This window comes from Amphiprion ocellaris, chromosome 17 (genome assembly GCF_022539595.1).
Source record: "Amphiprion ocellaris isolate individual 3 ecotype Okinawa chromosome 17, ASM2253959v1, whole genome shotgun sequence".
NCBI classification, from domain to species: Eukaryota; Metazoa; Chordata; class Actinopteri; family Pomacentridae; genus Amphiprion; species Amphiprion ocellaris.
The window spans coordinates 28,627,567-28,645,817 of NC_072782.1; the positions used below are offsets into that span (position 1 = coordinate 28,627,567).

General features: G+C 35.9%; 1 protein-coding gene across 1 annotated transcript in view; it reads left to right on the forward strand.

Annotated features, from left to right (window-relative positions):
- npr2 (natriuretic peptide receptor 2) overlaps positions 1 to 18,251 on the forward strand; it is an 84,856-nt gene that overhangs the window by 20,851 nt on the left and 45,754 nt on the right. Inside the window, exons 3-7 of the mRNA XM_023289615.3 lie at positions 2,185 to 2,298; positions 3,572 to 3,707; positions 4,644 to 4,738; positions 12,015 to 12,150; positions 15,707 to 15,791. Of these exons, the coding sequence (XP_023145383.1) occupies positions 2,185 to 2,298; positions 3,572 to 3,707; positions 4,644 to 4,738; positions 12,015 to 12,150; positions 15,707 to 15,791 (566 nt within the window). The remainder of the gene's footprint in view (positions 1 to 2,184; positions 2,299 to 3,571; positions 3,708 to 4,643; positions 4,739 to 12,014; positions 12,151 to 15,706; positions 15,792 to 18,251) is intronic.

Consider the following 18,251-nt stretch of genomic DNA (forward strand, 5'->3'; position numbering starts at 1 on the left):
CATGATTCTTTGTGCTTTCAAATGATGTGCAATTTGATTCATAATGCTCTGATGCCATTCAAAATACCACGGCAGACTGTTTATGTGGCCCATATTCAAGCTGGTCTAACATAATGCTTTTGTTGTATAGAAGTCAAAACCTTTACAAATAAAGTGCACCTGAAATTTTGTATTCAGCTGTAGCATTATGCAAGGATTTTCTTTCTTTTTAGAGTAGCTGTCATTTTGCCAGAAAAATGAACAAGTAATAGTCTATTAGAGCTTTGAAATGTTTGCTTGCAGAGTTTAATACAAATCAGCACATAATTTGTGCAGTTAGGCGTAATTATATTTGATAGAGTGATGCATTTAGTGTCTCATTTTATGATGGTAACAGTAATTTCTAGAAAATTAAGAGAAATAGAGGAGCCCAGGAGTGTTGCTGTATCCTCAGTTAGCAAGCTAACACTTCAATAATGCTAACACTTTGACGTGATTTGCACCAAAACTATGTAAGGCAGTGATAGCAGTAACATTGGTATATTTTGTGTTTTGCTTTAACAAAAGCTAGGAACACAAATTTTATTTGTTGCTATATATATGCATATGTACATCTTAAATTTAGCCGTCACATTTGTAGAACATTGCAGTAAAAGCTAGCGACGTTGGAGTCATTGTTCGGTTTTACGGTAGCTGCTAGGCTTCTAATTAGAGGTAGACCGATATATCGGCCGGCCGATATTTTGGGCCGATATATGGACTTTTTTCAATATCGGCCATCGGCCGATATTTACAAATAAAAAGCCGATTTGTGATCAGGCACCCATACGGGCAGCTGCCGCGACCGCTTTTCTCTTAGAAGGACCCCCGGCACTCAGAGAGCAGAGCATGAGCGGAGTGAGTGAGCCAGCCAACAACAAGCCTAACCCTAACCACTTTCAGGTTACTTTTTAATTGTATTTTTTGTAAACTTTAAGTATTTTTTTATGTTATTGTACTTTTTCACTTTTTGTGTTCAATAAATGTTAGAGTTCTACTAGTGTATTTAATTTGTAATATATACATGTATATACTTTTAGTGTTTAAATTGCCTTTTGTAATCGATGTGCTTTAAAAAAAAAAAAGGATATCGGCCTTAAAAATCGGCTTCTACAATCGGCTTTAGATATCGGCCGAAAATTTTTTTAAAAATCGGTATCGGCATCGGCCTTTGAAAATCCCATATCGGTCGACCTCTACTTCTAATGCTGTCAAGTTAGGGTATTTTACAGTGAAAAAAGTGTCATTTACATTCAGTCTCTATTTTTGTTTTGTTTCTAGTAGTAGTTTAAAGCTCAAACGTGAGTGATGACAGAATGCCAGCCGCTCAGCAATGAATGTTAGCTCTGACTTTACCGTTAGCATGCTAAAAGCTACGCGGCCGTTAGCCTGTGAGTCAGTTGTTTTCCTCTTATGCATCACAATGAATGTTTGTTTACATGATGCCACTACTTTTTTTTTTTTTTGAAAAAAACACAAAGAGCTATTTGTATTTTTTTTTGTTTTGTTTTTCGGGATAAACAAAGCCCAAGATATGTCAGTTATTAGCAACAACAACAAAAAATCCTCGCACAAAGGAGTGTGAAGACAAAAATGTACACACCATAAAACTTGAAATAAAAATATCATACATTAATTTCATTTTTCAATCATGTTTACTGAGTTAGATTTTTTTTTAACCACCATCAGTCGTGATCATAACTGCCAAATACGTATTCAATTTCAGTTTGTTTACATCACTGTTTAAGAAAATTCCAAAAAATACATGCAAAGATGATTTTTTTGGGAATATGGATTATGTATAAATATGTTATATTATGACTATTCATTGTACCTCCATGTCTGTATGATACTGTAGGTTTATGAACATGAAAGCTGTATATTTCTATTTATATGCTGTGTATGTAAAAGTGTTTTGGATTTGCAAGAGTCAACATTAATGACCAAAACAAAGACAATGCAGAGATACAATATTAACACCAAGCTCCAGTAGTTAAATGTGCAACAGATTAATTTTATATTAGAGTTCCAACACAAAACGCAACAGAAATGTGTCCGATACTGTGAATATGTGTTGGAACTGCATATTTTACAGATGTTTCTTAAGGTTCCATATCTAATACTGTAGTTTTGATCATGTTTTTTCCCTCTCTGTGCCCCGTCCAGTCTGTATTCGTCATAACATACCGGCCTCCTGATAACCCAGAATACAAAGACTTCCAGAGGAAACTCCACGCCAGAGCTCAGAGGGATTTTGGTATCCATTTGGAACCATCGTTGGTAAGTTAAAGCCTCTGAAATCCTTCATCACAGCCTATTTAATCTTTTATAGGGTTCTCTGTGCAGAAAAATACCCCACTGTACCCTGTAATTGCCAGAATTTAATGTTGAATGATGTTCACGATAATGTTCGCAATTAATGCTTTTATTATTGTTGCTTTCATCTCAACTTTTACATAAATGAGCTTCACGAAAGTACAATCGTCTTTACTACTTTCCTTGGCTAAAACTGTACCCCTTTAAAGGTTCCATATGGTGAAAATCAATTTTACTGTGTTTTGTGGTTATTATAAATTTGGAGCTGTAAAGTGAAAGCTGTTAAGATATGAAAACATTTACTTCTCTATTTCCTGCATAGCCGCTTTAGCTAACTCTGAAATAACTTGGCAACAAGCAAAACACACCAAATGCTCTGTTGGCTGTAAGAGTGAACAGAAGAGTCTTCATGCACTCCCAGCATCTGAAGACTGAGTGAATTACATTTATTGTTGATGGCAATGAAAAACTGTTCGTGTTAGCATGTTGTGTGGCTAATGTTAGCATTAGATTTGATATTAAGTCCACAGGTCATACCTCTGTGAAAACTGAAATCCTGAGGGACATTCAGGGATCAGGGAAACTTTAAAAGTAGAAAGGTGTGAGTGTGAAATACTTTGTTTTCATGAGGAACGTTGTGCTTCAACTTTAGCTGGTGTTAGCATCTGTTAGCTTCTCTCCTGCTCTCTGTGCTCACATAAACTGCATTTTAATCCAGCAAATTCCCAGAAAAGCGGCTCTTATTTGCGTAATTTTCTGTTGCCAGATGATGGTACAAGTATGAAATAGTGGCTAAAATGCAACCAGTTAAGACAATGTGTTAACCATTTCCCACACTGCTAAAGTACAGATTTTGAAACTGTGACATTTTCTGACAAACTCACCAAATTATTTACTGTGAATTTAGCAAGGTTTCCACGTGAAATTAGTGCTTCAAAAGAAAGTTAGAAGTGCTCGAAAGGCCAAGTCTCATACCCTCATTTATGTCTGTCAGCTGCTCTGTCTGTCAATCACAGATGCAGAGAGTTTTCTTCCTGAAGGGGGCGGGGACAGCAGTAGCTCAGCTTTATTTAAAGCTACAGACACCAAAACCAGAGATTACACAGTTATAGTGAAATTAATAATCTTTTACATGTTTTGAGCTGAAAACTGGGCCATGTGAGACTTACTTAATATATATTAAGTAATTATCTGATTTTTAGTCTTGCATAAATTCCTGTTGTCTCTGTTTTTGCAGATGGATTACATTGCCGGCAGCTTCTACGATGGTTTTGTGCTGTATGCGATGGCCCTAGATGAGACGTTGGCGGAGGGCGGGGCCCAGAACGACGGCATCAACATCACAATGAGGACACAGAACCGACATTTCTGGGGTGAGAAAAGTGTATTACCGGCTTCATACATCTACAAACCTTTTAGAAGTTTCAATAAATGACTGACTATAAGTGACTTGCTGTATATTGGTGCTGTTTTACTTCTAATAACTGACCAACTTATGTGACCATATGCATGATGGTAACTTAATTTTGATAAATACATAAATGCAAAATGTCCACCTCCACTTAAAATGCTGCCAATCCTTTCACCATAAAGGCTTCATTTCAGATCAAAGGGAACAGCACTCTCTGATAAATATGCCGCCTGGCCCGTCTGCACGATATTAGAAAGCACCGCTGAACCTAAAATGCGATTAAATTTGCCCTTTCAATGCCGCAAATTATAACGTTATTGAACAGTTATCACACAACACTCCGGCTAATAGTCCATTTGGTGTTTGATGTGGCTGCTCACACACTTCCCTGTTTGCTTTGCTGGCTGCCAGATCTCACGTCGGACTGGGGGAGGCAGAACAATGGGATTTTGTTGCTTCAGCGTGAGAGGATTGATGAGAACTGGTTTGCTCGGCATGGTGGGAAAAAACTGAGAAAATAGGGCCCATGTTGAGGATGAAAATGGAAACTTTGGCTTTATTATTGTGGGAGTTTTGATAATGTTAATGTTACCTGGCTTAATGGATAAATAAGCTTCTGGATATGGCTCAGAAAATTCAATTTTTATAAAGGTTTGAAGTCGCATATGTGTTTGAAATCTTACTGCAGAAGTTGCTAAATGAGCTATTTGTGATGTGCATTTTGTAACAATGCTGAAACTAAACGTGGAACAATCGTGGTTTTTAGCATTATCTGCTTTGCAAGACAAGTGTTTGCAAGAAAAACACTCAAAAAACTTCTATGTGCTTCCTGAATCTTTGTTAAATAAATGTAGCCCCGCTGTCAGACTATTAACGAGGATATTTTGTGTGTTTTTAGGAGTGACAGGAGTTGTTTCCACAGACGACAAAAATGCCAGAAATATAGACGTGGACCTGTGGGCGATGACCAACCAGAAGACAGGAGAGTATGGGGTGAGCCACGGTTTTACTGTTTCACTGAATTTTGACTGATATTAGTGGTAGTAGATCAATAAACTGACTATTTGATAGAAATTATTCTTTTATCAATCCTGTAATTTAAATAGTTTTTATTGTTTTCAGTGGTGTATAAAGTTAATTAAAACTATTGATGTCACACTGTAAAAAAACATAAAAGTCCTGTATTTAAAAATTTACTTAAGTAAAAGTATATTAGTACCATCAGGACAGTGCAATTAGAGCATTAAAATGAAAGCTTTCAATACAGAAACTTGTGTAGTATTAGATAATTTCATTGTTATTCCATGTGCATTATTATAAAAGAAAGTTGAAACTGTTGTAGCCAGTTGAGGTCTAATTTTTAACTTTTTTTTGGTATAACAGTGCAACTAATAATTACTGCCATCATGGATTAGTTTGCTGATAATTTTTTCCATGAAGTGATTGACGTTTGATTTGTAAAAATTGTGTTTATATTGAAAGATGTAGATAATTACAATTACCACATGCTTGCATCGTCCAACTAACAGTCAAAACATCAAAATAATGAAATAATTAAAAGAAAAAGCAGCAAATTTTCACATTTATGAAGCTGATAATTACAGAAAAATTACAGAACGATCATAAAACTAGTTGCTAATTAAATTTGTGTCAGTTAATTAATTGATTAATCTACTGTTGTTTCAGCTGTACATGTATAAACTGTCGGGTAGTTTAAGTAACAACTATGACTGATATTCAAAAAATGAAAGTGTTTAATACAGAAAAATCTATCTGTACAATAAATTAGCAAAGACTAAGCAAGATTTTACTTTGGCCGGTTGATTTGGGGCTGATTTTGAACTTACTTCAACTAATAATTAGTGTCATTGTGAATTAGTTTGCTGATTCTTGTTTTTCCCAATAATTGATTAACTGTTTGATTTGGAAAAAAATGTGGTTATATTGAAAGATGTTCGTAATTACAGTTATCCCAACTAACAAATAATGAAAGGAATGAAAAGAAAAAGCAGCAAATTTTCACATTTGTGAAGCTGATGAGGATGTTTTCACACACAAAATTACATAACGATTATCAAAGTAGTTACTAAATAACTTTCTGCCAGTTAACTAATTGATTAATCAACCGTTGTTTCAGCTCTACATGTATAAACTGTCAGGTAGTTTTAGTAACAACTACAACTAATGAATTCTTTTATGTACAAAATTTGACAAACAAATGAAGTCCAGTAAAGTACAACTACCTCAGATTTATAATTAAGTAAATGTACTTTGCAATGTTCAACCAGAGATTTAGTATAAGATTCTATTTATGTTCTATATGAATATAAACAAGCTGCAAAAAAAATCTTTAATATGAACTTTTTCTCATCTTGGTGATGCTGTCATTTCTCTAAAGATCTTAATTTGTGGTGACACTTTACTAAATTGTCATAAATGCAGCCGATTGGAGAAGAATAGTTTGACCAGAGCTGTACATTCAGCAGGATGAGAGGATTTAAAGAGGAAAATATTCACATTCATGTTGTAACAAGCCTCTGTTGGGACTGTAATGACAGATAGAGGAGCAAAACACCCGGGAGCAAACAGTTGATAAGCACATTTCACTGCGACAGTTTAGCCGCCAATGGACTGAACTGATAAGGAAATGAGGGACTTAGTAGATCCTTGTCTTGCTTAGTGGAGTTTTATAATATACATGCTGATTGTGGGTTTGTCTGAGCATCATTAGCAACAACCACAAGAAATAGATGCATATTTTTCTAAACTTAAAAAAATAACATTATTGGGACACTCTAATGGCTCTGTGTACTCTCATTTCTTCTTATCTTGTCACTTTTAGTTCTCTGATTAAAGGAGAAGAGGTCAGACTTGTTTGACTACAAACGCAGTTTATTTGGTAAAAAAAAGTAAATAAAAATGTTGTAGTTTGGTACACAGCTCCTAAATTAGTCCATCTGGGGAAACAAAAAGTACATTTTTGGAAAAACTTTAAGTCTAACTGATAATATGATTTAATTATTGTAAGTTTCTTTGGTGGAGGATTGTCTTTTATTGGCTGTTGATCAAATTACTACCTAACTACTGTTAGAAATGACTACGTACAGTAATTTTAAATGTGGACTATTAATGATGATTCGAAAAGTTGTTTTTCTTGTATGTGGTAGAACTATAAGGGAACCCGCCTAAAACAGGGGTGTTAAACATGCAGCCCGCGGACCAAAACCGGCCCTCCAGAGGGTCCAATCCGGCCCGTGGGACGACTTTGTAAAGTGTAAAAATTACAGAGAAGACATTAACTGTAAATTGTACATTTGTAAAACTGTAAATTTAAAATAACTTTTAGACCTCAAGTTGTTTTGATCATAAAGTAAAATACTAGATTGCTCATTGTTCTTTTGTCACTTTGTGTCTCATTTTTGTAATATTTTGTCTTTTTTTGTTGTTTTTTGTCTTTTTTTTGTCTGACCTTTGTTGTTTGTCTCATGTTTTTGTCATTTTGTTTTTTGTTTGTCATTGTGTTTATTTTTTGTCTCGCTTGTGTTTTTTGTCTTATTTTTGTCATTTACTGTTTTATTTGTTGTTTTTTTGTATCGTTTTTGTCGTTTTATGTTTTTGTTGTCTTGCTTGTGTTGTTAGTCTATTTTTTGTCTTGTTTGTGTCATTTTTTGTCTCATTTTTGTCATTTGTCCATTTTTTTGTCACTTTGTAACTTTTTTGTCTAATTTTTCGTCTCTTTTTTGTTTTGTTTTGTGTCGTTTCTTGTATTTTGTGTTGTTTTGTTTCTCATTTTTGTCATTTTGTTTCTCATTTTTGTCATTCTCTCTCATTTTTGTAATATTGTCTTGTTTTTGTTGGGTTGTTTTGGCATTTTTTTGTCTGACTTTTGACGTTTTGATCGTAAAGTAAAATACTATATAGTGATACCTGGGACTAAATGTTGTGTGTCTTTGTAGACACTCTGTGATCTGGAAGTTGTCATGTGTAAATGCCAAACTGAGGCATAGTATTGTTGAAATTGAATTTATTTTTCTTAAGAAATTTCAGTTTGTTCATAAGATTTTGTAAATAGATAATTCCTTAAATGTTAATTTTTTGCACTAAAACAAAGGAAAAGTTTGGAGTTGTTGTTATTTATAGGTTATTATGCTGTAATTTTACTGGTTCGGCCCACTTGAGGTCAAATTGGGCTGAATGTGGCCCCTGAACTAAAAGGAGTTTGACACTCCTGGCCTAGAATAAAGAGTTAGAAACATTTTAGTGTCCATACAGTGCAAATGTTAATAATAATTTACATTTTTAATTGAGGAAAACCTAGTTTGTCTCCTACAAAGCAGTCTTTGTTGTCAGCTCTACCACTGAGGAGTTTTTTGATGTATATTTCTAAAGTTTTTAAAGAAACAATGAAAGATTAATTGACTTCATGCGCCCCAAATTACTGCAACTATAATTTCTCATAATTAGTTGTGTGCAGTTTAAAACCACCATAGATTCAGAAAAATCAAATGTTCGACATCTCAAATGCAGAATGGATGTTAGTGTGTGTGAGATAATCTGGGGTCTTGACGTCTTTAATGATAAGATGTATAAAGCCTCAAATTTCCCTCCGAGTCTGATGAGAATATTTGTGTATGTTGTGTTCTGAAAACCCTGCTGTGTTTTTTTATTTTATTTTCCCCTCTGAGGGCAGGAGAAGTGGGTTAGCTACATTTGACTTCAGTTAGAATTTCATAGCGGCCCTGAGAGACTGTCAGCGGGACTTCCTGGTCTCATTTATCTTTGGCTTTTAATTGGTCGATTCAGATGGCCGATTGACCCGAGTAGCCTGCAGCCTGGTTCAAAACATCAGAGGAGGGAAGAGTTTCAGCTTTCAGAGAGTTTCATTCGTTTATTGAAATAAGCAATCCTGAATCAGAGATGGATTGTTTATTTTAGATAGATAGATGGATAGATAGATGGATGGATGGATGGATGGATGGATGGATGGATGGATGGATGGATGGATGGATGGATGGATGGATGGATGGATGGATGGATGGATGGATGGATGGATGGATGGATGGATGGATGGATAGATGGATGGATGGATGGATAGATAGATAGATAGATAGATAGATAGATAGATAGATAGATAGATAGATAGATAGATAGACACTAACAGTCAAAAGTTTGGACACACCTTCTCATTCATTGGTTTTATTTAATTATTTTCTACATTGTTGATTAATGCTGAAGACATTAAAACTATAAAAGAATATATATGGAATTATGTTGTAAATGAAAAAGTGTTAATCTACAATGTAGAAAATAATACAAATATATAAAAAACTCTGAATGAGGAAGTGTGTCCAAACTGTTGACTGGTAGTGTACATGCATATTCTGTTTTTTATTATAGATATTTTCCATTGCGTTCTTCTTATTCCAATAATCTGTCAAATATGTGATGATGTTGCTATGTAAGTAGTGTGTAAAGTGTAAATAGTTGTGCACATTCTGGTTCTATATACAGTTCCCTTTAATTTGGATGTTACTTAGGCTCTTGGGCTTCTTTAACAGCAACATTGTTGACACTTTTTCCTACTCAACATAAAAACAACACATAAAAATTAATAAAATAAAATAAAAACACATAATAATAGCTAAAAACTGACCGATTTGTTGGGTGTTTATGTCTATCTATGTGCGGTCCTAACTTTACATTATTTGGGTTAATCTCCATAATGAATTATATTTATTGTAGTCAGACAAAGCAGTATTTTATTTATATATTTTTTAAAGAAAGACATATTTATTTTTTAAAAAATCACAAATTTTTACGGCTGTTTTAGCAACCTTGTCAGCGAAATGTTGCTTATTTGCACATTGTGGGCAACAGTAATGTGGAATTTTCTCTTTAGCTTTACGCTATTTATTCTCCTTTCAACTCAGTTTTGCTCTGCATGAACTCCTGAATCGGGCTACTAACTGCTAACATTAAAGTTGCTGGCTTTAAAAACAAAACAATAAGCTAAAAGAGGCTAAAATGCTGCAAAGAGTTGAGCTTCATTGTTGGGTGATAATTTTACATCCTAAAGCTGCATTAGCTGATTTTTGCATGGTATAAAACAAACTTTAAACACAAAAAACCCACAACATATTATTGCTTTTTACAGTTGTTTTGCAGATATGTTAGCATAAAGTCACCTACACTACCGTTCAAAAGTTTGGGGTCTTAGAAATGTCCTTATTTTTGAAAGAAAAGCATTTTTTTCAATGAAGATAACATTAAATGAATCATAAATCTAGTCTAGACATTGTTAATGTATTAAATGACTATTCTAGCTGGAAACAGCTGATTTTTAATGGAATATCTCCATAGGGGTACAGAGGAACCTTTCCAGCAACCATCACTCCTGTGTTCTAATGCTACATTGTGTTAGCTAATGGTGTTGAAAGGCTAATTGATGATTAGAAAACCCTTGTGCAGTTATGTTAGCACATGATTAAAAGTGTGAGTTTTCATGGAAAACCCCAAACTTTTGAACAGTAGTGTAAAAATTGATGCAGCGGAACCAGATATCATTTACTTTCTTTCACCACAATGCAACCCAGCTGCAAAAAGTTTGACTTGATTCAGTATATCAGGTTTTGTGCAAACAAAACAGCTTCTTTTACACATGCAGTAGTTTTCCCCAGGATTTGTAAACAGACTTCGATGTGTACAATCGTTAGAGTTTCCCTTTAATGCTACAGCTCATGATGGTATTTGAGAAAACAGTGTGCCTCCAGCTTTTTGGCAACGGTTTGTGAGGAACTGTTTCTGTTTCAACGCTATTCTTGCACAAATCCAGATCCATTAAAAAAAATCATCATAGCATATGGATGTCATAGGTATCTAAGGTGTGTATTATATTTTACATTTGAGCGCTTTTATTTAGCTGCACTAGAAATAAGCTCCATCATCCACACTGACTTTAGACATTAGCTGTTCTAAAAGGATTGCTGGTAGTGAGTGAAAGCGGTAAACACAGGCCCTGAACTGCAGCTATTTCAGACCGTGCAGCCTCTGAACCTTCACCCATCACATTCGGTATTGTTTTGATGACCCTCCTCAGGGGCGACGGCCTTCGAGGTTTTAGCAGCGAGGATGCAACATGTCGGGAGCAGGGGTGGAACACATAAAACCTCCTCGGGCGACTTGGAAACACAGGAGTCGTGTTTCACAGCAGGACAACAGATGCTGCTCATGGAGCTGCACCGTCAAAATAAAGCTGTTCAGGATGTTGGTCAAACGCTGCTGGCGTAGCTGCAGTTTGTTCTGTAGTTTAGCATAAACGTTTCATTGAAAGACTGGAGAAATAGCAAGATGCTTTCCATTAAACCTCCAGAATGTAACTTTAAACATTAATGCAGTACAGAAATAAAGAATTTTCTCTGGTCTTAACGATCGCAATTTGAGTTTTCCAAAATGCTGTGTTTTTTTGTAACTTAATTATTTGATTAAACTGGCACAGCTCACATTTAGTTTTCTGATTTTCCCTCTAACCTTTATATAGGTTAAATGTCTCATTATGATGAATTACATAGACCTTCACATTATTTTAGGGTATTTAAATCAGTGAAAAAACAAGTGATTCCAGGAAAATATATGTTAATTTGAGGGAACAAGATAATTAAGTTTTGATTGCGGTAAATGAGGCTTTTTAAAATAATTATGTTTGATTAGTTCAAACTAGACTGCGCGATCTTCAAACCGTAACAATAACACCATAACTTGGTATTTTTATTTTTTTGTTTGTATGCAAATTGAAAAAACAAGACACTACATGTTGTTTTGTTAAATTTAAGAGGTATCAGTAGACACGTTTCCCTGTTTTAAGTCTTTATGCTCCTTTAAGGCTGGTTGACTGCTGGCTGTAGCTTTAGATCTAATGAGAGTGGATTGATTTTCTAATACAGCATAACATCTTAGTCTAGTGTGCTAGCATGCCTGTGTCTTAACATTTGCTAATTAGCACTAAGCAAAAATATGTCAGAGGCGAATGGGAATATTAATTGTTCCATAGAAATCTGTTAGCTACAAATGAAATTGAACTCTTTCACATCCAAGCTAATTAAAGAAACTCTTTGTGAGATGTTGCACTGGCTGAGACAAGCTAGCAGCTAGCCATTGCTGACACATATTGCATAGTAATAGCGACATGGCTAGTTGTTTCAAAGATATTACACATTTCTATGGTACGTTTATATTCATCTCTTTAAATCTGTATTCTTCTGTGTGTTTGCAGCTCGTCGCCTACTACAATGGCACCACCAAAGAGATCATCTGGTCCCAAACAGAGAAGATCCACTGGCCCAGCGGTGGTCCACCTCTGGATAACCCTCCCTGTGTGTTTTCCACAGATGACCCCTCCTGCAATGATGGTATGACAACTCAATAAAACATTTTAAACCCTCTGTGTGGATTTAAATCTGCCTACAGATGATTATACCTGCCTCAGGTGAAATATCAGCTAGAAACCAGAGGCATAAGGTTTACTAATGCACATCCTGATTTCACAAGAAGAATTATGAGAAGCAAGTTCACGCGCGGCTTTGACATAAAGTGAAATTATTCTGCACTTAATAGCATATTTTTTTTCTCCCTTTGACTTGGGTAAGATGGAGTTGCTCATCAGATGGATATTACAGTGCACTAATGCATTGTTTATATTATCACTGTCATTTCTACGGGGCTCGTGATACTTTAATTGATGCAGCAGTGATAGATGCCTTGTTCTTCTTTAATTTCATCCCAGCTCCTTCCCCCAACGAAGTGAAAGGAGCCAAGTGTAATATTCGCTGGAGTGACAGGCAGTGAAAGATAAGTGCTGGAAGTGGTCTTTGTTGTATGAACAGAGTGACAGTTTTAGAGGGAACCGTCACAGATGATATACCGAGCGGGAAAACCACTGCAATTATCAATGTATCGTGGTATGAAGGCAGGGTAATGAGTCGAGGAGAAATAAATCTGATTCCGTCCCTAAATTCGAAGCTGACCGTGAGTAATTTGCAGAGCCTGGATGTCGCCTTTTGCCAGTGTCACTTCTGGCATCAAGGAAAATGGATGCTCAGGAATTTATTTCACCACTTCTGCTTGATTCAATGGAGATAATTGAAACGAATTATAAGCAGCAAAACCTGCAATTATTAGCACAGAGAGGCCAGTAGTGGGGCTTCAATTAGTGCAATTACTGTCATCAAAAATTAGTAAGTAAAGCAATAATTGTAATATGCAGGCACTGGTTTAATCACAAACAAAAAGTGGATAAACTATGGTATTTGTGAATTTTACAGTATGTTTTCTCTACTGTACATTTATTGTCCTCAGGATGTGTTTTAGTTCAGTAAAACAATAGAAACATCGATAAAAGTCCTTCAGATATGAACAGGAGGACTTAATCAGGTTAGAAACTGTATAGCAGGTACAACAATGAAGCTGTGAACTGTATTTAATGGACTCAGCAAGACTTTGTAAATGTCTGCATTAATAAAAAAGTCTTGTCATAATGGAAAAGTTGTCAGATTTGATGCCATCATGTCCACGTGTCCATTGACCATATAATTTCAGGACAGTTCACAGAGTAAAGTTGTGCTATTATAATATTATATTATAGACAGAAGCTCAATATTACCCTTTAAACAAGCACTTAGTGGCAGTGGGGAAAAAATAACTCCCTATAAACAGGAAAAAAATTCCAGCAGAACCAGGCTCAGGGAGGGCAGACATCTGCCTCAACCTGTTGGGGTGAGGTGGGAACTCTTGCTATATTAGCTCAAGATGCTCAGCAGAAGCGGTGTTCAGATGGATAAATTGTTGGTTTTGGCTCCACACATTTTGTTGGATGCTGTAATATTGAAAAATCTAAGCTTTGGATTGCTGTTGAAACCTTGGACAGACAAAACTAAATCTTAACAATCCTGTGACTTTTCCTCGAGCACCACTAAGTCGCTGACACCAGTGAAATGTCAACTTTTGGGTGGATTGTCAAGAAATCTGGTTCAGATATGCATCTTTTTAGAATGTTGCTCAGTTACTAATTTAATGTATTTTATGCATTTGTGTTTTCATATGTGCTTTTCAGGATGGGAAAAGTTTTATTGACAAGACGTTTTCACATACATGGAATCTGACTTGGTGTTTTATTGCATTACAGTTAAGAGTAACATATAGATTTAAAAAGTGTTGCCAGTCAGTAGGCAGTAAGTATTAACCAGGAAAAATAACTTCAAATGTGCCAAACAATAATAATAAGATAATAATAATCCTATACAACCATACAGTGCCTATAGAAAATATTCAACCTCCTTGGAAGTTTTCCTCTTTAATTGCTTGTTGGCACTGAATCAGGGTCAATTTAATTTGGCTTGTGTGGGAACAGATTTCTACAAAGTCAGTTAATTGAAGCTAACCCTTTCAATGATTTCTATTTTATTGTCTTTACATGTAATTAAATTTAATTATATATACTGTACTTACACCACTGTTCAAAAGTTTAGGGTCACCCAGGCAATTTCACCTTTTCCATGAAAACTCTCACTTTCATTCATGTGCTAACATAACTGCACAAGGTTTTTTAATCATCAATTAGCCTTTCAACACCATTAGCTAACACAATGTAGCATTAGAACACAGGAGTGATGGTTGCTGGAAATGTTCCTCTGTACCCCTATGGAGATAGTCCATTAAAAATCAGCTGTTTCCAGCTAGAATAGTCTTTTACCACATTAACTATGTCTAGACTGGATTTCTGATTAATTTAATGTTATCTTCATTGAAAAAAATGCTTTTCTTTCAAAAATAAGGCCATTTCTAAGTGACCCCAAACTTTTAAATGGAGGTGTATATCTGCATCAAAGTATTGTGTATGGTCTAAGAATGAGATGCCTCAAGGAACCTTTTGGGGTTTGTTTATGTTGAGGAACCTTCAAAATGCTTCCTTGAGGAACCCCTAAGAAAGGTTCTTCAAAGAACCATTTTGGGGGAGTTTGAGGTTCCATTTTAAACTATATTATTGTTATTTATATATTGTTTTACCCCCAAATATAAGAACAATATTACGACAATATTTGAAGTTGTACTGAGACATACTATATACATTTTGTCTAATGGAGATCTTAGTGTTGAGAGTCATTTGCATATAAATCTGTTGGTAGAAAGTCAGACAAGATCCCAATTTGCCCAAACATACAAAACCAGCCTCTAAAACTTGCATTAATATCTTCGGTATTGCTTAAAAGTTGCTCTATTTTTTAATGCCAGAAAACTGTAACCTAAAATAATTCCTCAGTATACTTTATGATTGATAAAAAAAAATATTCTGACTGGTGATTCACTGCAAATAATGAGTTATAAAAACACAATCCTGACCTGTCACAGCATGTGTGAGTATAATTAAGGTTTCACTATGATTGTAGGTCACATAGGAGCCGGTAACTATAATAAAACTACTATAAAATCTGTGTTTTCTGAGTGTTTATACAAAAACTATGAACCAAACTTAAATTCTGCACATGAATAATGTAACTGCCAGTAAGTTAGAAATCTTTAGTTTGCCCGTTTTATGAATGCAGTGAAGTGGAACATGTTCTGGAGATGATTGGTGTCAGAAATGATACATCTCCAATCACAAAAATCAGCTCATCCGCTGATTTGCTGATTAGCAGCAGGTGGTATAATTAGTCTCCATTAGGGTTTTAAATATACACGAGGAGCCGTGTGATTGTGTGAAATTGTTGCCGGCGTTTTGCGGTTTGACAGACTGCTAAAGCGGCGCAGCTGTAACTCAGGAAGTCACAGCTGTCTTTCTTCACATCACACTCACACTTTTAATTCTTTATTTTCAAAGATATGAATGTGGACATCTGTTAAACATATGAGAGACAGCCGAGCGTGTAACGCTTCTTTTTTTTTCTCTCTTCTCTTTCCTCCTGTTTCCAGGTCATCTGCCAGTTCTGGGTATTGTGGCTGTGGGTTCTGGCTTAGCGCTTATCATATTTGGAATCTCCAGTTTCCTCATTTACAGGTGAGTTTAATCCTCTTCCTGTCCGTGCTGCTTGTAGCTCCAACGTTTTGGGTTTTTTTCCCATTATTTTACTCAAAGACAGACAGAAAAAGAGCAAGAAAGTGCAAGACAGAGACATGTTTGAAGCAGGATTCGCTGCTATAGGTGGGAATGTGATATGTACACGATTGTTGCTATGGTAACAGCTCAGCAGGTGAGGTTTGTCACCAAGCTGCCAATGAGCTCATGAACTGGCCCCAAACAAGGCCCACTGCTACTCTCGCTTAATGCTCATTAGTGTGTTCATTAGCTTTCTTTCCTTCGCGCTGGATTGAAGCTTAAATGCCACTTATTTTAATAATTCACACGATGCTGATGTCAGGTGGAAAAACATGGGGTCTGCTGGGGTTGTGTGTGTCGAAAGGATTACATGCTAGTTTGCAGGTTGGCTTATAAAACCCCCATAAAATCCTATTAGAAGCGAGCACAAAGACGCCTGATTTCTGCTAAACAAACACTTGCACGGCAGAAATGAAGTCATTCTTGAGAGGCAGAGTGGAAGTAAGTGCTCAGCGCCCCAATTAGGGGGAAGGAGACGCTAAAAAAGCATGAAATATATGTAATAAAAACAAATAAATAAGGTTGACGCTGAGGAGTTTTCAGCCTTAAGTGTCTTGGGTGGTGGGATTAAAGGAATTTGCAGGCTCGGATTATTTAATTTGACTTTTATGGGTAACTTTTTGACATTTTTATGATTCAGTGACAGATAAAAATAACTTTGGAAGCTACTCTGAGCTGATTTTATTCCAATCACAGCATCAGGTGGCATCTTATGTAGAAATCCCTCAGACTATGTTCACACTGTGCATGCCATTTACTGTTAAACAAAGTGGGTCTTAACATTATGTGATTAGGTTAAATAAGTGTTGGTGCTTAATTGTTAATGCCGCCCCCGAGCAGTTTTTTTCAGCTGTATGTTCGAGATAAAAATAATTGCCTGCTGCTTCTGTAATGGTTCTGACTCGGCGTTCAGCTGTAAAAACAAATTCAAACGAAACTGTTACGGCGTCCCAAGTGGCGCCGTCTACATGTTTATGTTGCAGCATTAAGCCTCGTTTAATTACACCAGAAGTAAATTGTGCATGCCCCAAGTAATTAAGGAAAGGTTTCTACACCCCACTTAATGTCACGGCTAATATCTGCATGAAATGGAAGTAAATAATGTTGCTATTTTTTCCCTGTTTTTACTGCAAAGTTGTCGGTTAATGATATTCTCGACTAGTTTTGATTTTGAGAGGAGCTGCGTCGCTAACTAACAAATCAAGCCGGTAATCTGATTACTTTTCCAATACTGACCATTAACACAAACAAGTGTTAATCAGCAGCCAATCAGAGTGGATTTTGATCAGAGGAATGGTGGAAGAAAGACGGAGGAGCAGCTACCCACGTGAGGTAAATCCACTAAGCCTGAATCTGAGTTGATCATTGCTGCAATAATTACATAACAACCAGATAATTAGACACATTGTTTGGGCCGCTTAATTCTGAAATAATTAACACGTCCTTCTCTGTTTTTTTGCAGCTCACAGTTCAGCAAACACAGCTTGGTTTCCCAGCTAGTTAGCTAGTTTTCCTGGAATCTCTGCCGGTGAGTTTGTCTCCTTGGAATCTCTCTTTTTATATCCAAGTACAACATGTTGGGACTTAAGGCAACAAGTGTCTATTTCTGTTATGGGAATCCAACAGGGGGAACTCTGTGATGGATTTTTGGTCCTGACCTGCAGTTTTTGAACTTTCTGCAGAAGTCTGTCTATATTTAGATTCATTTAGTGACAGTTTTTTATATATATGGAAAGCTGCTGGAGTGTTTCATTGGATTTTGTGTAAATGTAAACCTCCTGCCTGCAGCTGAGCATCAGTGGGGATTAGAGCTTCTTGTGTGTCGGCTCTCTTTGATACCGAAGGCTAACAAATCACTTCCTGTTTTCGCAGACACCAGTGGAGCTTTTTGCTGATGGACGGAGAGGCAGAGCTGTTTACAGCCGTCTGAAAGATCAACCAGCTGCTGAGGGGGCCTCCGTTCTCACTACTTGACCTACAAAAACACCACTAAGATGCTAAAAAACAGTTTGGAGTTTTGTCACTGTCAGTCCAAACGCTCAAATCCAAAGTTTCTCAACCTTTAAGTGCAATTTACACAATTGAGATATTTAATTTTTATATTTTAATAAGAAAAAAGAAAAGAGAAAGAAAGATTATATATTTACTGCTGCTTCTATGATTGTTTTTAATGCATATAATGAAATATTTTATACTTAGATGAATTATATCTGTCATTTCTTGGAAATCGATTTCAATGGTAAGAAGAAAAGGTTGAGAAACACAAAGCTAATCTGGCACAGTTAAATAAGCCCTATACTGTGAAATTACTGCTATATTTTGTATTAGGGTGGCTGGTTTATTCGGTTTGTCAGTAGATTA